The 22,944-nt window shown below is 42.4% G+C and overlaps 1 protein-coding gene across 2 annotated transcripts in view; it reads left to right on the top strand.

Moving 5' to 3' along the window:
• MYO10 (myosin X) overlaps positions 1-22,944 on the top strand; it is a 249,818-nt gene that overhangs the window by 90,995 nt on the left and 135,879 nt on the right. For both annotated transcript variants that reach the window (XM_034761574.1, XM_034761575.1), the window contains exon 3: positions 20,007-20,165. In XM_034761574.1, coding sequence (XP_034617465.1) covers positions 20,007-20,165 — 159 coding nt within the window. The remainder of the gene's footprint in view (positions 1-20,006; positions 20,166-22,944) is intronic.

Here is a 22,944-nt window from a genome sequence, read left to right as displayed (position 1 = left end):
AACTCTGTGTCCATCAATTGTTTTTTGTCTTATACCAAGGATATGTCTATATTACAAACGCTGCAGTGGCACAGCTGTAGTGTATGTAGATAGATGGAACGGATTTTTCTATCCCGGAAGTAAATCCACCTCCTCAAGAGGTGGTAGCTAGGTCGATGGAAGAATTCTACAGGGGGAGTGAAAGGGGGTTACGTTGGTCTAACTATGTCACACAGGGCTTGAAATTTTTCACAGCAGTGAGCAATATAGCTAAGCCAACCTAAGCCAACCTAAGTAGTAGGTGTAGACCAGGTGTTAGATTGAAAAATTTATGGGGTATGGACTGTCTTTTTGTTCTGTTTGTACAATGCCTACCATAATGGGGTCCTGGTGCATGACTAGGGCTCCTGGGCACTATGGTAATAATAATTATAAATAATAATTAGGGCTGTCAATTAATCACAGTTAACTCACGCGATTAACTCAAAAATTAATCTCGATTTATCATACTTATAACAATAGAATACCAATTAAAATTTATTAAATATTTTGGGATGCTTTTCTACATTTTCAATATTGATTTCAATTACAACCCAGAATACAAAGTGCACAGTGCTCACTTTATATTATTATTTTTTATTACAAATATATGCACTGTAAACATGATAAACAGAAGAAATAGTATTTTTCAATTCACCTCATACAAGTACTGAAGTGTAATCTCTTTATCGTGAAATGCAGATTTTTTTGGTTACATAACTGCACTCAAAAACAAAACGGTGTAGAACTTTAGAGCCTAAAAGTCCACTCAGTCCTACTTCTTATTCTGCCAATCGCTAAGACAGACAGGTTTGTTTACATTGATAGGAGATACTGCTGCCTGCTTCTTATTTACAGTGTCACCTGAAAGTGAGACCGAGCGTTTGCATGGCACGTTTGTAACCAGTGTTGCAAGGTATTTACATGCCAGATATCCTAAACATTAGTATGCCCCTTTATGCTTTGCCCACCATTCCAGAGGACATGCTTCCATGCTGATGATGCTTGTTAAAAAATAATGCGTCAATTAAATTTGTGACTGTGCTCCTTGTGGGGAGAATTGTATGTCCCCTGCTCTGTTGTACCCGCATTCTGCATATATTTCATGTTATAGCAGTCTCGGATGATAACCCAGCACATGTTCGTTTTAAGCAGCAGATTTCACAGCAGATTTGACAAAATACAAAGAAGGTGCCAATGTGAGATTTCTAAAAATAGCTACAGCACTCGACCCAAAGTTTAAGAATCTGAAGTGCCTTCCAAAATCTGAGAGGGGCAAGGTGTGGAGCATGCTTTCAGAAGTCTTAAAAGAGCAACACTCTGATGCAGAAACTGTAGAACTCAAACCACCAAAAAAGAAAATCAGCTTTCTGCTGATGGCATCTGACTCAGATGATGAAAATGAACATGCATCAGTCCGCACTGCTTTGGATCGTTATCAAGCAGCACCCATCTACGGTGACCAGACAGCAAGTGTGAAAAATTAGGACGGGGGTGGGGGGTAATAGGAGCCTATATAAGAAAAAGACCCAAAAATTGGGACTGTCCCTGTAAAATTGGGACATCTGGTCACCCTAAACCCATTATCAGCTTGGAAGCATGTCCTCTGGAATAGTGATTGAAGCATGAAGGAACATACGAATCTTTAGTGTATCTGGCATGTAAATATCTTGCAATGCCAGCTACAACAGTGCCATGTGAACGCCTAGTCTCACTTTCAGGTGACATTGTAAACAAGAAGTAGGCAGCATTATCTCCTGCAAATTGTAACCACCTGTTTATGCTCTCTGTATGTGTGTATATATATCTCCTCAATATATGTTCCATTCTATATGCATCCGAAGAAGTGGGCTGTAGTCCACGAAAGCTTATGCTCTAATAAATTTGTTAGTCTCTAAGGTGCCACAAGTACTCCTGTTCTTCTTTTTGTAACCAACCTTGTTTGTCTTGAGTGATTGGCTGACCAAGAAGTAGAACTGAGTGGACTTGCAGGCTGTAAAGTTTTACATAGTTTTTTTTTTGTTTTTGAATGCATTTTTTTTTGTACATTATTCTACATTTGTAACTTTCAGGATAAAGAGATTGCACTACAGTACTTGTATGAGGTGAATTGAAAAATACTATTTCTTTTGTTTTTTTACAGTGCAAATATTTGTAATAAAAATAAATATAAAGTGAGCACTGTACACTTTGTATTCTGTGTTGTAATTCAAATTAATATATTTAAAAATGTAGTAAACATCCAAAAATATTTAAAAGGAATGGTATTCTATTGTTTAACAGCACGATTAATTGCAATGAACTTTTTAATTTGTGCAATTATTTTTTTAATTGCTTGACAGCCCTAATAATAATAATTATTAATAATAATAATTGTGCATTTACATGAAAACACAATCTTCAGTCACATACTTTTCTCAAATAATATAATGTACAGTAATAGGCATTTTTTTTTGCCTGTTACTTATGAATCTAAGGTTTGTAACACCTTGCAGTGCTCTTTCATTGCTTATTTTCATTGTCATGATGGTCCAGTGCATCGTAACTGTGACTTTATACAATCTAAACTTTTTCGGGAATGTACTTCAGTAATTTAGTCAGCACCCAGGTATTATCTGTTTTATTTTCAATTAACACCTCTTCCTTCCTTCCTTTGGTGCAATACAGGGGATGAACCATTTAACTATAAATCTGATTTACTAGAGTTCACATGTGTGGTACAATCTTCTGTGGTTGCAATTCAGGGAATGAGGTAGTTAATGACAAAGCTAAATTAATACTATATGTCCTATGGGATTGAAATTAAATGCTTCAAGGGATAATCCACCATCCTGTCACGCACATTATTGGCTTGGCAACGCTGTTGACTGGAATAAATCCAGTGGCCTCATCGAAAAAATTCCTCTGGTGGAGAGAAAAAAGGGGAGAAGAAAGGAAGTTGAAGTGAAGGTAGTAGAGGGAGGCAGAAGGGAAGTGGCATTGTGGCTGGAATGGAGAGGGACGTTGGCAGTGGGCAGGTGTGGGATTAGTAGCAGTAATGGAACTGCAGTTTGAGTAACTGTGGAAAGTTGGAAGAGAGACTAGCAGGAGGAAGAAGTAGGAAGGAAATTAGGATGCCAGGCGAGCTACAAAGATCGCTGTGTGGACTTGTCACAGATAACGATGTACAGTTCTAGGTAATGTATGGTGATACTGGATTAGTAGATATTTTCCGTGGTCAGACAATAATATGTTCATCAGCCCATAAGCGTATTTAGGGACTAGATCCTGCAGTGGCAGTGCGATGATCTGATGGGACTTTTCCGACTCAGCTTTCCATGATTTATGTTCTTTGAGTGTGTTTCATTTCCATACATGACGGAGGAAGCCTGGGAGCTAGTGCCTGTCAGCACGCTGTCTTAGGTCAGCCAGTTAGCACTTGGCTCTGTACAGTGTGACGTTCTCTCGGCACTAGCTGTTCAATTGTCATCACTGCTGTGCAGGAGCATGAGACTCTTCTCACTTCATCATGTCAAGCAAGGAGCGGCACGTGATCCCTTCGCACAGCTGCTGGGACACGGGACATAGTTCTCCCTAGCCAGCCTTTCAGTCGGCATTGTTGATCAAGCAGGCAGTAAAACACATGCTGAACATCATGGTATTCAGTCACAAATGATTGAAATACAGTGGGACTGGCTTTTAACTAAAAGTAGATTTTGTCTCGGTTATTTTTAGTAAAAGTCACGGACAGGTGACAGGCAATAAACACAAATTCATGGGAGCTGTGACCTGTCCTTGACTTTTACTAAAAATAATGGGGGAGAGAGGGCTAGGTGGGGGAAGGAATGACAGCTGGAGGCCAGTGGGGGGGGGAGGGTGACAGCCAGGGGGAGTGTGTGTGGGGGAATAGACCCAGCCAAAGCTGTGGGGTGGGGGCACACAGCAGTAGCTCCGGCCCCAGCTGAAGTCATGGGGCGGGGCGCACAGCCCCAGCCCTGGCTGAAGCTGCAAGGGGTGGGGAGTGGGGGTGCACAGCTCTGGCTCCGTGGCCGCTGCTGATAACTACAGCTGAAGTCAGGAGGTCCGGTAAAGTCATGTGACCTCTGTGACTAAATCATAGACTGACTCATAACAAATGATCGAGGAAAGTAGAATGGATGTCCTAAATTGTTTCAGTGCACTGAAATGTGCCAGTTGTAACTGTGGCAAAGCTCTGCTTAAAATTATTTGATGAGAATACTGATGTCACTATAAGAGGTTTTCCCTATGCTGCATTCTGATTTTCTCCTTTCCCAGCCGGCAGATTCTGCCTGCCTCCTGCAATAGTTGAGTGACTGTCACCTTTCAGCCTCTGTTGGAATTGAGGGCACTCAGCACCTTGCAGGAATTGGGCCTTTGTTTTCAGAATCAATGCTGAGGAAACCCACTTAATTTTTGGAATCACGTGATAGTAACTCATTCAGGAAAATTTAATATAAGGCATTTCTAACAAACCAGCCGTGTTCTGTTGCGTTTCACAGTGCGATTACCTCCCTTGCTTTCTCCAGATGAACAGTCCCCTGCTGGTCATGCTTGATATTAATGTCATAAATAACAGCATACTGGTGCCACTGCAGTGTGGCATACTCACTTAATCACACACCTGCATACAGAGAACCTTTTGTCTCCGGCAGCAGCCATGACTGCATAATGTTTAGTCTTTGCTCCCCTAGAATGCTGCAAGGCAAAAAAGCGTACATAGGATGAGAGTAAAATAGCAGCTTACGTAGGTGCAAATTATTTCCTAATTCCCACAGGAGGTATGGAGATGGGGCTGCAAGGAACAATTTGGCGAAGGTGTGAAAGTGGGTTGTATATGGAGTAACAGACTGCAAATCCTGCCGCATTTCCCCCTACCATTTGTGACTGTGGAAGGTCCTATTCTGAGGCAGTTTTGCTGAGTAGAGGGGCCATAATGCCAGGAGCCCTTGCAGGAGATGTGCACCATTTACTCACTGCAAATTACAGTGGCTTCTTTTACACCTACTCAGGATGAGTTCAAGATGGTGGTGGGCTGAGGGAAAAGTAGGGACAAGGTCAGTGGAACATCAGAAGTGTCCATTTTCCTCAGCTTATGTAACAGGGCTACTAGAGTCTCAGTGACTGACTACAATGGCTCCGGGGGTACAGGTCTGTCTCATCTTACGTGGGGGTTCCGTTCCGCAGTTAGTGCATAAAGCGAAAACCGCGTATACTCAAAATTACAGTGAGTTCAATGGCAGACGGAATCGCCCGCACTACAGGTACAGCATTAAAATTGTTATTTTTCTCTTTTTTGTTTTGTTTTTGCCGACTGCGTAAAGCTGAAATCGCGCATGTTAAATGCACGTAAGATGTGACAGACCTGTACTGTGATGCAGCTGCATCCACTACTGCCCCACAGTTTGAAGGAGGATTCATTTGTCTCAGACCCTGGCAGAACCTATCAAAGCACATCCTACTTACTGCTTGGATTCGCTTTTGAGGCAAGATTTGCTTGACCGTGATGGCCCGACAGATGTTAAACACAGACACGCTAATTGTACTGAATTGGCCTCCAGATTTTGTTACTATAACATTTCACAAAGAGCATCCATTTCCCAGATCCAGAGACAGTCCATTCAATTGCCTGAATTAAAAAAATTAACCATTTTAAGACTAATTTTGTTGTCTCAGCAGAGCTGGTGTAACTGTCAGGCTGCTAATTGAAGAGGCTTGTTCCAGTTTTCATAGCAGGATGCTTTACTCAAATTCTGCCTGGTTTGTTCAATTGAAAATAATCATTGTTTATATCTCATGAACCACTGAGCAAATATGAATTCAAAGCAAGGAGTTTGACTTGAACTCTACGTTATATTGACAGATGAGTGAGCTCATTCAGGGCCACGTGTTATCTATAAAAGTATTTCTCATCTCATGGACTATGAGGTGCAAAGAGTGATAGTTGTGTTGATCTTCCTTCTGTGTGTAACACCAGTTTCTTTCTCTCTACTGGGCTAATCACTGTGGTCCACGCTGAAGGTAGATAGAGATAGATGGCACTGCTACTTTTGTAAGTTAGATGGCACTAGAGTGATAGCTGTGCATTTAGTCACTCCAGCAATCAATGAAATGAACCAATTATGGGGGTGGCCTAGATTGTTATTCTCCTGATGTATGTTTGGCATTGCTTTCTGATTTCACCTCAAACACCCCCAATGTACTGCAGTTTATTCTGAGGCCCCTTTCCATGATTTATCCACCAAGCTCTCGGCCCTGGGGTTTGGTCCCGACTCTACCATTCTGCTGCCTGACATGAAGCCAGTCACTTCACCTCTCTGTGCCTCTGCTCTTCCTCCCACTCTGTCAGTCTTATCTATTTATACATAGTCCCTGCCCCCCAAATCTTGCTATCTCTTCCTATGTGCATGTGCAGTGCCTAGCACAATGGGGACCCCAATAGCAGACAATGATGAGGGAGGTTTGCTGGGTGCCTTGTTGATTATACAAGCAGGCAAGATGACTCTTCATTTGTGCTGTCTCCTGCCTCAAGTTACAAAAAGTTCTGATCAGAAGTGCCAGAATGGCAGCTACAAGAGTTTGCCCATGGGTCAAAAATCAGGAGATTCTGAAGGCAGTCAGGAGATTGCACCTGAAATTAGGACATTCTTTCTACACTCAAAAGTTAAGTCAACCCAGCTTCGTCACTCAGGAGTGTAAAAAATCCACACCCCCTGAGCGATATAGTGAAGCCGACCTAATCCTAATCCCTAGACAGCACTAGGTTGACAGAAGAATTCTTCCATTGACCTAGCTACTGCCTCCTGGGGAGGTGGATTACCCAAAATGATGGGAGAACACCTCTCGTCACTGTAATGAATGTGTATGCTGACCCACTACAGCTGTGCCACTGTAGCTTTTCAAATGTAGACAGGCCCTTTGTCTTTTGGCCTCACCTAGTTTGTGAGGTATCAGGGGGTAGCCGTGTTAGTCTGTATCCACAAAAACAACAAGGAGTCCAAGGGCACCTTAAAGACTAACAGATTTATTTGGGCATAAGCTTTCGTGGGTAAAAAAACCCACTTCAGTTTTTTTACCCATGAAAGCATATGCCCAAATATATCTGTTAGTCTTTAAGGTGCAACGGGACTCCTTGTTGTTTTTCTAGTTTGTGAGGTCCTTTAGCACTTCTCTGAGGTGAACGTTGGGAGCTGCATTATTGTTGTGTTGGGAGGAGAGGAGGTACTAAAACAGTGTAATCGGCTTAAAGGATAAATGCTCTACAAAACATGGGGTTTGTTTATCAATTAAGCCATTTTTGTTGTGCAGTTGAGCAAAGGCTGAAACACCTTTCCAAACAAATTTGTCACTTGTCCTTTGGTGCACCAGACAATAGGTCTGAGTGCTCCAGCTCCTTCCCCTCAGCCCAGATCACCACTCTGAGCATTATGGGGAGAGTCAGTGGGTAGGGTGGGCTCAGGGTGTGGGCAGAGCCATTGGCTTCATCCATCCCCAGTATACCCGTCAGTGGAGCTGGGTGGATGCAAGAGAAGGGATTCTGAAGTAAAGGGCTGTACCAAAGTATTTCCTCTCCCCAGAAATAAGGGGGGAAACCACTGGAAAAATTGTGACTCTGAGTCCCAATTGCTTCTCAGGGTTTCATTTTTGGAGCAATGTAGCTCTGTACCTCCTTTACTCAGGTACAATAGTTTCAGTCTAGGCTTTATATAATCAGCACCATTGAGGAGAACATGTTTCCACCCAAGGATCTTTCAGCCTGAAATAGACAGTCAAAACATAAGGCTAAATTATTTAATTGAAAAAAATCATTCATTGGTGGTGGATTTGCCCATGTAATATAGCAGATAACCAGAGGATGGCCTGAACTCAAAGCATTGTAGGGTTTTTTTTTTTTTTTTTCTTTTTTCTTCTCTGAACGCATTGTTTTTTGTGTTGGTGGATTGTCTTTGGAAGGCTCTGTGAGAGGCAGCATGTATGAAGGAGTGTGAACAGAGAGAGGGTGATCATTTAGAGCACTGGGAAGTGGCTAGGAAGAAGGCACAATGATGAGTCTGAGAAGAATCCAAAAGGGGCACCCAGGAGGGAAACTTGGGAGCAGCTTAGACCATGGTAAGTGTAGGAGGAAATGAGAGTAGGGATATAGGTGAGAACTGAGCAGAGCCTTGAAGGCCAAGGTAGTCAGTCAGTAGAGTATCTGCCTGGCGATGACACCTTGGTAACAGAAGAGGGACAAAAGATTTTAGTAGCAGTGTTATGGCTGGAGCAGGGGAAGATTAGATAACTTTTTTGTGAGTATCTGAAGTGACTGATAGGCAGTCTCCGGTGTTAATGAACCAGAAAACCCAAGTCTGGAAAGTGGAATCCACTCCTTGTCATCCATTGCTTTCCCTGCCCTGGAGGGAACACTGAACCTATAAGTGGAGCTACCAAAGGGGATCAAGAGGAGCTGGCAGGGGTTGAGTGGGTATTTCTTGGGGAAATTGCCAGACCCAGTGCTGAGAGAAGCTGGCATCTGGGCTTGTATGAGGAGACAGTTAGAGGTGGTAAGGAGGAGCTGGTAGCTGGGATGGGAGGAGGCTACCCAGGGCAGATAAAGAGGAAGAGTTTTGAAATCCTGAAGCTGGTGGAGGGAGCGATCATCAAAGGCAAGGACAAAACAGGGAGCAAGGCAGCAATGTGACAAAAATTGCTGGAAAAAACAGATGAGTTCCAGGTGATACATGCACATTACTGCACTTATTGGGGCAAAGACCAATGTCAATCACAATGGTGCAGAGGCCCATTTAGGTGGAAGAAATATCCTTTTCTTGCTAACCAAACAGTGCTTGTTGGTTGCCTTCAGCAGAAAGAGTGACTGGAGAAAATGGAGGTAGAAAAAGAATGTTTACTCACCTTGTAACTGTTGTTCTTCGAGATGTGTTCCCCATATCCATTCCAATTAGGTGTGTGCACGCCACATCCACAGTTGTTGGAAAGTTTTCCCCCTAGCAGGACCTGTTGGGTCGGCTGTGGAGCCCCCTGGAGTGGCCCCTCCATAGTGCTCTATATATGATCCTGCCAATCTGGTGTCGCCTCAGTTCCTTCTTGCCGGCTACTCCGACAGATGGGAAGGCGGGTGGGTTTGGAATGAGCAACACATCTCGAAGAACAACAGTTACGAGAAGGTGAATAACTGTTCTTCGAGTGATTGCTCATATCGATTCCAATTAGGTGACTCCCAAGCCTTACTGGGCGGTGGGGTCGGAGTTATGGAATTGCTGATTGGAGCACTGCTCTGCCGAAAGCTGCATCATCTCTGGCATGTTGGATGATGGCGTAATGAGAGGTGAACGTATGCACCGAGGACCATGTCGCAGCCCTGCAGATTTCTTGGATTGGGACTTGGGCCAGAAATGCCGCTGATGAGGTCTGTGTCCTTGTGGGGTGTGCCGTAAGTGCCGGAGCTGGGATTTTGGCTAACTCATAGCACATGCGGATGCAGGACGTGATTCAGGAAGATATTCTTTGTGATGATACCAGGAGTCCTTTCATCCATTAGCCACTGCTACGAATAGCTGGTTCAACTTTCTGAACGGCTTAGTGCATTCAACGTAGAAGGCTGGTGCCCGCCGAACATCCGGAGAGTGCAGCCTCTGCTCACAGTTACTGGCGTGGGGCTTAGAAAAGAAAATGGGCAGGTAAATGTCTTGACTCATGTGAAAATGTGACGCAACCTTAGGAAGAGAGGCCTGGTGAGGCTGAAGTTGCACCTTATCCTTGTGGAAGGCTGTGTAAGGTGGGTCAGAGGTGAGGGCCTTCAACTCAGACACCCTGCGTGCTGAGGTAATGGCCACCAGAAAAGCTATCTTGTATGATAGATCGAGGAGGGAGTAAGTTGCTAGCGGTTTAAATGGGGGCCCCATTAGTTTGGAGAGGACCAAGTTAAGGTCCCACGCAGGAACTGGCTGTCTATTCTGGGGATGGAGGCATTCCAGGCCCTTGAGAAAACATCCCACCACGGGGTTGGCAAATATGGAGCATCCAGATACTCTGGCTGGAAGGCTGAAATAGCAGCGAGGTGTACCTTGATGGATGGCCCTGCCAGGCCTTGTTGTTTTAGGTATGGGACAGAGATTGGCAACCTTTGGCACACGACTCACCAGAGTAAGCACCTTGGTGGGCCGGGCCGGTTTGTTTACCTGCCACGTCCGCAGGTACGGCCGATTGCAGCTCCCACTGGTGTGGGCAGAGGGATGTGCCGGCTGCCGCTTCCCACCACCCCCATTGTCCTGGAGCGGCGAACCGCAGCCAGTAGGAGCTGCAATCGGACGAACCTGCGGCGCGGCACGCAAACAAACCGGCCCAGCCCGCCAGGTGCTTACCCTGGCGGGCCACGTGCCAAGGGTTACCTATCCCCGGTATAGGAGGTACTCTAGGATGAGTGGTATAGGCACCTGGATTGGAGGTGTGTGATGCTGCGCACACCAGCAAGTTAATCTTTTCCACTTAGCTAGATAAGTGGCCCTGGTGGATGGTTTCCTGCTGCCAAGTAGGACCTCCCTTACAGGTTCCGAGCATAGAAGTTCCATGGGGTTTAACCATGAAGCTTCGAGGCCATGAGATGGAGAGACTTGAGGTCTGGGTGGAGCAGGTGACCATGGTCCTGAGTGATCAGGTTGGGGTGAAGTGGCAACGCAATCGGGGTGTCCCCTGACAGTTCCAAGGGCATAGTGTACCAGTGTTGTCGAGGCCATGCGGGAGCCACCAGGATTACCTCCGCTCTGTCCCTGCGGACCTGGAGAAGAACCTTGTGCACCAGAGGGAATAGGGGAAAGGCGTACAACAGGCGGCCTCCCCAGCATAGTAGAAACGTGCCCATGACCGAACCTGGGCTGTGATTCTGAAAGGAGGAGAACATCGGGCACTTCCTGTTGCTGCGGGTGGCAAACAGTTTGACCTGGGGAAACCCCCAACTTTGGAGGATGGAGTGTATGACATTTGGACGGACGGACCACTCGAGATTGTGGAACGATCTGCTGAGGTGGTCTGCCAGGTCGTTCTGAGCCCCTGGGAGATAGGACGCTTCCAGGTGAATGGAGTGGGCTATGCAGAACTCCTAGAGCTTGAGGGCTTCTCGACACAAGGGGGAAAAACGGGCTCCACCCTGCTTATTGATGTAAAACATGGCAGTGGTGTTGGCCCTCCTCACTGCCACGCACTGGCCTTGCAGCCAGGCCCAAAAAGTTTGGCATGCTAGGCGTACAGCCCTGAGCTCCTTGATGTTGATATGAAGGGAGAGCTTGTTCCAAGACCATAGGCCCTGCATTTGTAAATCTCCCAAATGTGCACCCCAACCCAGAGATGACGCATCCATTACCAGGGAGAAGGAGGACTCGGGGCTGTTGAAGGAGACTCCTTCGCACACCATCCGAGGGTCGAGCCACCATTGGAGGGACTCGAGTATGTGCTCTGGTACAGTCACTACTAAGTGCAGGTTGTCACGAGTCTGATTGATGCCGTGAGTCTGATTGGTGCAGGGACTCCAAGCGGTATCTTGTCCCTGGTGGTGCCGAGGAGCAGAGAATTGCAGGCTTTCCACGGGATGGTACCACACGCTGTGGCATTGGGGGCTTGGCGTGAAGACTGCGGTGCCATCAGGTCTATGAGGCTCTCGCAGCTTCCAATATGTCTGGGGTGGAAGGCAGTTGTACCTCCTCCACCACTTGACACAGTGAGTCCAATTGCACCAGACTCTACACCTCCCTTTCATCCAGAGTCCTTCCACGGGGCCATCTCCACTGCTGCCGGGGCATTATGCACCGATGCACTTGGTGCCGGGTCCTGCCGCGCCGATGCTGGTTGCGGTCTAAGTGCTGCCTCCATGAGGAGCTGCTTCAGCCTAAAGTCCTGCTCTTTCTTCGTTCTTGGGCGAAACCCTTTGCAAATCCTGCACTTATCCGCCTGATGTGTTTCCCCCAAACACTTTAAGCAAGCGTCGTCGCCCGTTGGCATAGGCTTGTTGCAGGACTTGCAGGGTTTGAACCCCTGGGACTTAGGCATGCCCTGAGTCCCCAGAGAGAGCGTGGTCGGGTTAAAGGGGAACCCCCCACTCCCAACAGCTAACTATTAACACTACCCTAACTAATAACTAAACTAACTAAGGAAAACAAACACTAAAGTAAATAGAGCTAGGGAAATGTGGAGAGCTTGCTGAGCAAGGTGCCACAGTTCCAGTGACCGACTGTGACAAGGAACTGAGGAGGTGCTGTGTTGGCAGGGTCATCTATAGAGCGCTATGGAGGCGCCATTCCAGGGGGCTCCACAGCCCACCTGATGGGTGCTGCCAGGGGAAATACTTTCTGATGACTGTGCACGTGGCGCGCGCACACCTAATTGGAATGGATATGAGCAATCACTCGAAGAAGAAGAACTCCATTTTGCAGTTAATCTCAAAAGAAATTAAATTATGGATTACAACAGCATTTGTTAAAGAAAAACAAGTCTTGGGCTTTAGTAGACTGTGTTGCCTGAGGATCATATTGTCCCATATGGTAAAATAAATGTTAATAGAATGGAAGTTGAAGGTCAGGTTTCCAGTGTGAGGGGGAAAATAAGGAGGGGAGGATAAAGAATCAAACCACAGTGTTACAGTGGTGTATAATCTTATTGACACAAACGCTACAGAAATTTTAAATTCTGCACTTGCAGTTTGCTGCTTCCCTTTTGTGTTAAATTGTTTTGATTTCTAAACACTCCTCTTCATCCCACATTTTAAGTATTTACATTCTATTTGATATAACTAGAAAAGATAAGAGCTAAGAACAGTTTTTTTTTAATCTTTGGGTCCTTGAAGGACTTCTGGTAACTTAAATTTTTCTCCCTGGGATGTTGCATTCCACAGCTTGTAATGTGAGCTCATGGCCTCTGTTCCCCACTTGGACTCATGTCTAGAAAGATTTTGTAAGATTTATTACAATAGGTCTTTTAACTTCTAAACAGAGGGGAAACATGAATGATTACCCTCCATACAGACCAACAGCAGAGAATGCGTAAAGTTATTTTAAAGCGGATGTTCTGGCTGTAAGCAATTTACTGGAATTTCCCTACAAAAAATGTAATGATATTATTCGCTCTCTCAAATTAGCAGTACTAAGGCTGAAATTTGAAGGATGTTGTCCAGTTAAAATCCAGAACTTTATAAAATAATACAGACATTACCTGTGTTTTCTTTAAATAGAGATAAATTTAATAAACAATTTTATAATCTAATTGTCAGTTATGCTTCTTGTTCACTTTTTGCACACCACTCAGGGCTCATCCACAGAGGAAGTTAAACCACTATAATTATACCAGTATAACTGCCTTTGTAGACACTAAGGTGCCACCGGACTGACTCCTTGTTGTTTTAAAGACTAACAGATATATTTGGGCATAAGCTTTCGTGGGTAAAAAAAACTCACTTCTTCAGATGCATGGAGAGAAAGTTACAGCTACAGGCATTATATAATGACACTCTTAAACACTCTTATTCCACTTTAGCTAAAACTGCTTCCAGAGCAACATAAGCTAAATAAAAAATGGGATTCATATCAGGATAAGAGTTTCTACCTAGGGACTTATACAGGTATAACTATAGCAGCTTAAATTTATGCCTTACCTTGTACTGGTATAACTTCCCATATGGACATGCCCTCAGTTTGAGCAATGAAAGGGAGGCCTGTCAGTTTCTCTTTTGTTTATAGTTAAATTTATTTTCTGGCTTCCATGCATTAACAAGATGCTGTAGGTCTTGGGTTGCATACACTTCAGGGAAATGTTTATCAAATGTTTCTGTAACAATAACTTCTGTAAAACTCACTTTCTCTGCCCCACACCTCTTTGAATTTTAGATTTAAACTACAGTACTTTACAATAACCCTCTAATTGTATAAATTCACATAATTCAAATGAAAGTTCCTAAAAAGAATTTGGTACTGATTTCTTGCACATATGAATTTCGGTAGGGTCTCCCATAGCATCATATATGCAGCCTATGTACTCAACAAAATAATATAGATGTACATTTCAGATACACAGAAAGTTGCAATTTAAGTAGATCAGAATGGCAGTACAGAAAAATGTTCAGCTCCTGTACTTTATCCTGCATAAAAACACTTGAGCGTATTTCTACGCCACAACACAGATGCCAAAAAACAATGGCATCCTAAATTAAGCCAACATTTATGCCTGACTTAATACCAGTTTCCAGCTGCCATCATGATAGTAAACTACACCAACATATTAATACCCCCTTTAACCGATTTTCAGTTCAACATTGTCACCAACACCAGAACTGGAAGGGGGGGCGGTGAGAATTCATGTTTCCCGGAGATTATTTTTCCCGCCTACAGAATCTATTCTGCTGGGGAGGCACTGAAATTACACCTTTTACCCACCAGGGGCTGCTGTAGCTCCAGAAGAGAGGGCAGCTGGCTCACTGCCAGAGCAGCTAGCCACAGAGAGGGAGGGGGCATTTTGGCCTTGTGTCCCCCTCCTCCACTTGTACAAAGGTTCCAGTTCCCTTGGTCACCACCCTCAGTGCTGGATGTTTCTGCTAAAATGATCAATGCTGAAATAGTCATAAACAGTGTTGACATTTAAATTGTAACTGCCCATGCCCAGTGGGATTGCTGGCGTGCTGCATCTGAACCATATGAGGTCCTACTAGTCCGTGAGTTTTTCCTGTCCCACACTCCATGCTGGGAGTCACTTTGACTCAAAGCAAGTATAAATAAAAAGAGAATGACAGAATGAGTGAGCGTGTGGAGGCAGGGATACTACTTGCATGGCATGCAAATAACAGTGATGTCAGCAGGAGACAGATCCTAAGGTCCTCAGATTTTTCCATGAAAACGGTGGCGGTAGGATAGAGGTCTCCAAATAGTGATCTGGTTGTTTAATACCGCATCATGTGGTGATATAGATGAAGAGAGAGAGTACATCTCAAAGTTTTTCATTTGAAGCTTGATTCTATGTCCCTGCCCATCCCAAATTTGGGCTCTGGAAGGACCATAGGATTGGGCCCCAGTGTCTATACATTGAGTTACAAGTTAATTCCGCTACTATCATGTTTTTCCATTAGTTTTTGGTTCTAAGGGCCGATTCATTACTAAAGAGAAATTGACGCAGTGATTTTTTTTTTAAAGATAATGATTAATGAAAAAAGATTCCTCACTCTTTTCATTAGAGATTTAATCACTGTGCAAAATAAAGTGGTATACTGCACATAAAGAAATAGGGAGGGGCAAACTAGTGGAGATTTTTAATGTTCCTTTAAAAAGCGTCCTTTGAATGATTTTAATTATGATGTTACACTTCAAATGCATGGCTTTTTTTTTACTTTTCATAATTCATCAATGAATTTGAGTAGGTTTAAAAAAAGGCATGATAACTTAAAATAGTCGAACAGCACATTCCAAATGCCAGGGATATATGTAATTCATAAAAGCATGGCTTCTAATCATGTCACAAACCCAGCCCTCGTGTTCGGTCTTGAACAAACTTTTTCATGGTGTGGACCACCTCTTAATAGAGTGTCTCGGCAGCATCGCGCCCCCTCCCTCGCCCCCCTCCCCCCCCGAGTACATAACATCCCTGCATCACAGGAATGGCTTATTTGGAAAGTCATTCCTAGGAAAATGTGAGCATTGCTGTGGTAGAGTGAACACATTCATGCCCATATCTTTGTACATCCTCTTGAAGTACTTGCATATCATTACTGAATTCCCCTTTTTAGCTGTTTTTTCCTTAGCTGACCATGTTAAGGTCACAAAATGATTCCTTATATGACCTTGCTTCCACCCCCTCAATCATTTCCTGTTGTCTGTACTACTTCCAAAAGGTGGGTATAGTTTTTGCCCTTCATACCCAGAACTGCGATGTTATTTCATGGGAGGCCTGGCAAATGGAAGGCTTCAGATGGTACTAGCCTTGAGTGGGTATTTTTTATTCATTTATTTATTTATTTATTTATTAAGCACTGGCTGTTGGTCTGCTTTCAAGTGAAATCAGTGGAACTTTACCATTGACTCAGAGGGAGTAAAGTTAGGCCAACAATGAGCATGTTTGAAAATCCTATCTATGATGTCCCTAGAGTTCTAAACAGAAGTGAGTCAGAAAGCTGAGGTGTGGGGCCATCTCATGCCCACTTCTCTTGCAAGCTTTGATGAAATCAGGGCAGATTATCCACTGTTTTAATCTCACCTTTCTTCATTCCCTCTCCCTCTCTCTGCCTATGTCACCCTCTTGCTAATGTTAACATTTATCTAATGATCCCTGTTCATCCATGTAACATTCAGTATTGCTAGCTGAGAGAGAAGTCTAACATAGTGGCCTGTATTTACCTGCCTTCAGTCATATTTTCCCCCCTTCTCCAAGTTTGGCACTAAACCAATTTTCCTCCAGTCCTCAGGTGTGTGTGCTCTGTTTTTAGCAATGTAATGGTATCTGGGGATTTGGCAGTTCCCTTCTAAATTCCTTTAGAACCCTGGAGTGTTCATGCTTGTTTTTCTTTCACACTTTGTTCTCTCCTGACCATAGTTCAGAAATATCCTTCTCCTCACTATTGTCTGGTCAAGAGTCACCTCTATCTTTGCTTTATCTATTGATGTGTTTACCACTGCAGGCTAGTCATTAAGCATTTGTGAGGTGTCACTGTCCTCACCGGGTGGGGTGCCCTTTACTCCTTTAGAGGGACCTGTTTTCTTCTTGTGTATTTTCAGAGCATTTGTTTCCTTTCCAGTTATTCCACACTCTGTGTTCCCTTCTATTTTAACCTCTAACTGATTTTCTTGCAAGATTGAACCTTCTGATTGTATTCCAGTTTTGCTGCCTCTCCCCTCTCCGTGGTAATTTTCAGACCTCTTACTTTTATTTTGCATACCCTCTCTTCCTTAGGATTTAATTCATAGCCTCCCTATGAATTCAGCATGTACAAATTATTTTCCTGGTATATTTATATCTTGAGAGGAAAGCATTTTTGCTGAGTCCTCATTTAGTGCTGTCTTAAATTTTGTTCCAACCTTCCTTTGTGTTTTGTGTGACCCTCTGATACCGCTGCCAGTTCAGAGTGGGTGCCAGATTCTGTATTCTGCCAAAGTTTGATCTTTTAAAGTACAGAAATATGCTCGTTCATCTTCCTCTTCTTGTGCTTGCATCGGTTCTGTAACCTGTCTTCGTGTTGTGGTCACCCCACCCCGCGGGGTTTCCTGTGCTACAGTATCTCACACTGTGACCTTCTAATTAGCCCTTGCAAGGTTTAAGGTTGTTTTGTTTTTTTCACCCTTGTTTCATTTCTTTATTACTTTGTGCTTAACTATTCAGGAACTCCCTGCTTACCTGCGTGACCTGCCTGGATTCCGAGGCAGGAATATGAAGGAAATTGAAATCCCCTAAAAATAAATTCCTCCTTTTTAATAGTGATTTTGTCTATTTCCTTGGCTAGTGCTTGCTCCTTTTACATGACCCATATCTACAGGAAGCTGACTTCACACACACTTTTTTTTCTTTTTTCTTTTATTTTGGCTTCTTAACCCTTCTCAACAGAACCCATTTTGTTTTAATTTCATCTCTTTCCTCTTGGATAGCCTCTGCTCAAGTTGCTCATTTCTCTCATATAATGCTATCACTCTTCTGTCATTTCCTACCCCCTCCGCCCCTTTTCTTTTTGTCTGTTCCCTGCCCATGATGTTCTTCCTTCTATCCTGTTCCTTTTGCTTTTCCACCATACGTCTTGTATTTATTAATTAATTTATTAATACATTTAATCTGTTTGATATTGTGATAGAGTTTAAGGCCAAAGGGAACCACCAGATCATCTAGTCAGACCTCCTGTGTATCACAGGCCACCAACACCGCCCAGTGCCTGCACACTAAACCCAACAACCAAAATTAGACCAAAGTTTTACAGCCCACAGGAGACTAGATTGTTTTGTGCCACAGGCAGAGAATAGGAGGGACTGAGGTGCACCAGTGCCCAAGGCCCCAGCAATGGCAAGGAAATTGTGCCTGGCTCTGTTTCCAGACTCTGTTCTTTTGTATGATTTAGTCTTAGGGACTCTAAAAATGTTTGCAGGCCAAAGATTTGTTGTGACTTCATTTACTTTTCTCTGACACAGCTTTCCTCCTGCCCATTTCATGGTTCAGATAACTAATTCTCTCCCACCCACCATTGCCTGGTTTAATTCCCTTACCCTCCTATTTAGCCGTTCCAAACAACTTCAGTCTTCCCTGATCAAGTGCTTTTCTTGTCTTCTATATCCAACAGTTGTCCCTGCAGAACACTGTCCAGGGCCTCCAGAAGTTAAATCTTCATTTGCCCTCAGTTAACCATGCATCTTCTGGATCAGCCTGGGTCTTTGTGAATATGCCTGCAGTATTGAGAAGTTTTGAAAGTCTGCCACTCTTGTTAGAATTGTAAAGTTTTCTGAATTCTTCCTTCTCTTCCACACTATTGGTTCCAATATGAATAATAGCTAGTGGTGGTTCTCATACTTTCTGCCACAAACCTGCATTCCATCCACGTGGTTTTTAACTGGCTTCCCAGAAGGCCTATTATTCTGATAATGATCCTGAATACTGAATTTCTTCAGTGTTACAACTTGTTTCTGCCTTCCGTTCAGTCTGTAACTGATCTTGGTCTCCCTCCTCCCTCTGTTTCTGTTGTAGCAATGACATGGTTTTCACTGTTTGTTTTGCTATGTCTAGTCGTGGCAGGCCTCTATTTTTACAGAGTCACTTCCTATAATTCTGAACATTACTGCACCTGTTCAGCTCCTCATTAGAAGAAATACGTTCAGTCTTTTTCTCCGAAAATATTTAGGTTTTAGAAGTTTTTTCTTTTCCTGAGAAGACTTGGCATCTTGCACCGTATTGTTCCAATCTCCAGTAACATGCAATTCGTAGCCCACATAAGCAACTCTGAAATGTTCACAACTAGTTAGACTGCCAGTTATCACAATCTTTAAGTCAGAAGAAAGCTTTATAAATATTATTTCAGAAGGCTTTGGAAGATTTTTTCATGTACCACATTATTAAAATCTCTGCATTACCCCGTGTTTGGATTTCTCAGTTTTTAAGGGTGATTACGTTACCAGTGAATAAGATTGCCAAGTAGGGTTGGCTATATAAATAAAAAAGCAACTCCTACAGAAATTATTTTTATGATATATTCAGTGCATATAGAGGTTAGCTGCCAGGAATGTGAATTAAAAAAGAAACAGAAAACTGAATTCCAAAGATATTAGATATCCTCGGTAATGATTTTGTCACAAGAACCCATACAAGGTGATTTACTTAGATTCTGTATGTAAATATCTTCCAAGCAGATCTTTAGAACAACTGTATGGAAAATGCATGAACTCATTTAATGGGTAAATACTCTAATTGTGTTTTGTCCAATGCATTTTCATCACAGTCTGACACCTGCTCTTGAAAGACTGTACCACATGGTACTTAACCTGCACATTAATGTTGGATTAATGACCTAACGTGTCATTGATCCTGATCGTAGAGTACAATGGAAAGATTTAAATGAGCGTTGGACCAAGCCCATAAATGTTTACTTTGCTAGCCGTGATTGAATAAATACTTTTTTATTTCTGACACTTGTTACTGCAAAACATGTTTCTTTCCCAGTGTAATTTCATTGAAATCAGTGGAGTTACTTTAGGGAGAAATTTGTCCTGGTAAATGAAGTCCCAAATAGTGCAGTATGCAGTGATGGGACTCTATTCACCCCAAACTGAACTACAGTCCTCTGACTACTCATTATGTAGTTATTAGTAACCTCAGGAATAGTCTTTTCCTGTGCATGTTTACAAGGCTTATGTCTCCCATAAGTCCTCAAAATAGGTATAAATTGGACTGACGTGGTGCAGGTGCTTTGTTTTGACTCTGTCCAGTTTATTAGCTTGAACAATACTTTCTTGTATAGCCATGATACTTTAATGCACCGCCTGTTTTTCCTCCTTCAGGTATTCACTTACAAACAGAGTACAATCACGCACCAAAAAGTAACAGCTATGCATCAAACAAGTGTAGAGAGTGTGGAAGACATGGCAGCACTCGTAGACCTCCATGAGGGCTCCATCATGCACAACTTATTCCAGCGATATCAGCAAAATAAAATCTATGTAAGTATCTTCTGAAACAAAAACTATGAAGAATGTTTTCCTGCATGTAACAGCAATATTTTACACTTATCTAGCACCTCCCATCCCCTAAGTTCTTCAAACTATATACATGCATAGGACTGAAATGAATCCATCTATGTGTTGGAGGGTGACTTTCCACCAGAAAAAAATGGAGGGAAAGTTTGGTCAAGGGCTGATGAGAAAAGTGCAATGGAATCTTTGATGTCTATGAAAATCAGACATTATACTGATTTTTAAGGTCTTCCTTTTTTATTCATTAAAATATGTTGGGACAGGTCAGGAGAGCAAAGATGCTGTTTTTTTTTTTTTTTAAATATACTGCAACAGATGAAGTTGTGAGAAGATTGTCTGAGAGGACACAATAAAACAGTGCTTCTCAATCTTTTACATATTGAATCCCCCTCTGGGGATCCCATCTGGCCAGAATCCAGCTGAGACCCTTCTCCCATTCTTCAATATGGGTAGGACAGGGTGGTTATCATGATCCCACAGGTGGCGAGCCCATGCCATAGAAATTGGTCAGGTTTAGGAGTTTACATCAGTGGAAGCAGCTGGGTGCTCAGGGCCTCTGAAAATCAGACCATTAGTCTACATGGAGTTTTATTTTTCTTGACTTTATATTGCCCACTTCTGTGGCTAATAGAGTTTCAATTTTACTTTTTAGCACCAATGTTGATCCCAACAGGCTTTTTTTATACTTATTTTTCATTTTGTAATAAAGTGCAATAAAATAATTTGACATGCAGTAATTTAGCCTAAATTTTCTTTCCAATTTCTTGGATTAGCCAGCATAATGTTATTTTCTGCCAAGGTCCATCTCTTGTAAACAAATAGGCTGAATTTAAGTAAACACATATTTAAAAACCAAACAACCATCACCTTTAGGGAATTTGATTATCCACCATAAAGAAACACAAAAGGGCACAAACCTGTTTTTGTTCCGTTACATGTCGCTGCCAAAGGAATAGTCAGTGCTGATAATCTTAAATTTTGAGCTTGTCTTTTTTTAATATGTTTTGTGAGGCCCTCATAATTTTTATTAGGGCTGTCAAGCGATTAAAAAAATTAATCGCAATTAATCGCACTGTTAATAATAGAACACCATTTATTTAAATATTTTTGGATGTTTTCTACATTTTCAAATATATTGCTTCCAATTAAAACACAGAATACAAAGTGTACAGTGCTCACTTTATATTTATTTTTGATTACAAGTATTTGCACTGTAAAAAACAAAAGAAATAGTGTTTTTCAATTCACCTAATACAAGCACTGTTGTGCAATCTCTTTATCATGAAAGTTGAGCGTACAGATATAGAATTATGTACAAAAAAACCTGCAACCAAAACCAAAACAATGTAAAATTTTAGAGCCTGCAAGTCCACTCAGTCCTACTATTTGTTCAGCCAATCGCTCAGACAAACAAGCTTGGTTACAATTTGCAGGAGATAATGCTGCCCGCTTCCTGTTTACAATGTCACCTGAAAGTGAGAACAGGCGTTCTCATGGCACTGTTGTAGCCGGCATCGCAAAATATTTATGTGCCAGATGTGCTAAAGATTCATGTGTCCCTTCATTCTTCAACCGCCATTCCAGGGGATACGCGTCCATGCTGATGATAGGTTCTGCTCAATAACCATCCAAAACAGCTTTCTTTTTTGGTGGTTCAGGTTCTGTAGTTTCCGCATCGGAGTGGTGCTCTTTTAAGACTTCTGAAAGCATGCTCCACACCTCGTCCCTCTCAGATTTTTGGAAGGCACTTCAGATTCTTAAACCTTGGGTCAAGCGCTGTAGCTATCTTTAGAAATCTCACATTGGTACTTTCTTTGTGTTTTGTCAAATCTTCAGGGGAAGTGTTCTTAAAACGAACAATATGTACTGAGTCATCAGCTGAGACTGCTATAACATGAAATATATGGCAGAATGTGGGTAAAATAGAGCCAGAGACATACAATTCTCCCCCAAGGAATTTAGTCACAAATTTAATTATTGCATTATTTTTTTTAACGAGCCTCATCAGCATGGAAGCATGTCCTCTGGAATGGTGGCCAAAGCATGAAGGGGCATACGAATGTTTAGCATATCTGGCACGTAAATACCTTGCAATGCCCACTCAAAAGTTCTCATTTTCTGTTAACATTGTAAATAAGAAGAGGGCAGCATTATCTCCTGTAAATGTAAACAAACTTGTTTGGCTAAACAAGAAGTAGGACAGAGTGGACTTGTAGGCTCTGAAGTTTTACATTGTTTTGTTTTTGAGCACAGTTATGTAACAAAAAAAATTCTACATTTGTAAATTGCACTTTCACGACAAAGAGATTGCACTATAGTACTTGTATGACGTGAATTGGAAAATATGATTTTTCTGTTTATAATTTTACAGTACAAATATTTAGATTTCAGTTACATTTTGATTTCAATTACAGCATAGAATACAATGTATATGAAAATGTAGAAAAACATCCAAAATATTTAATAAATTTCAATGGGTATTCTATTGTTTAACAGTACGATTAAAACTGTGATTAATCACGATTAATTTTTTTGAGTTAATCGCATGAATGAACTGTGATTAATCGACAGCCCTAATTTTTATATTTTTTTCTTCAAAAAAAAATGAACCATTTTGTCTAAAAAATAAAATAAAATAAAAATCAATAAATAAAAAATCAATGCTGATAGCTCAGCATACATGAACTACTTCCTTTGCATGCGCAGAGTTGAAGAAATTAAGGAAACATGTTTCAGGATTCCTTGT

Source organism: Trachemys scripta, chromosome 2 (genome assembly GCF_013100865.1).
Source record: "Trachemys scripta elegans isolate TJP31775 chromosome 2, CAS_Tse_1.0, whole genome shotgun sequence".
Lineage (NCBI taxonomy): Eukaryota > Metazoa > Chordata > Testudines > Emydidae > Trachemys > Trachemys scripta.
This window is presented reverse-complemented; position numbering and strand designations above follow the sequence as displayed.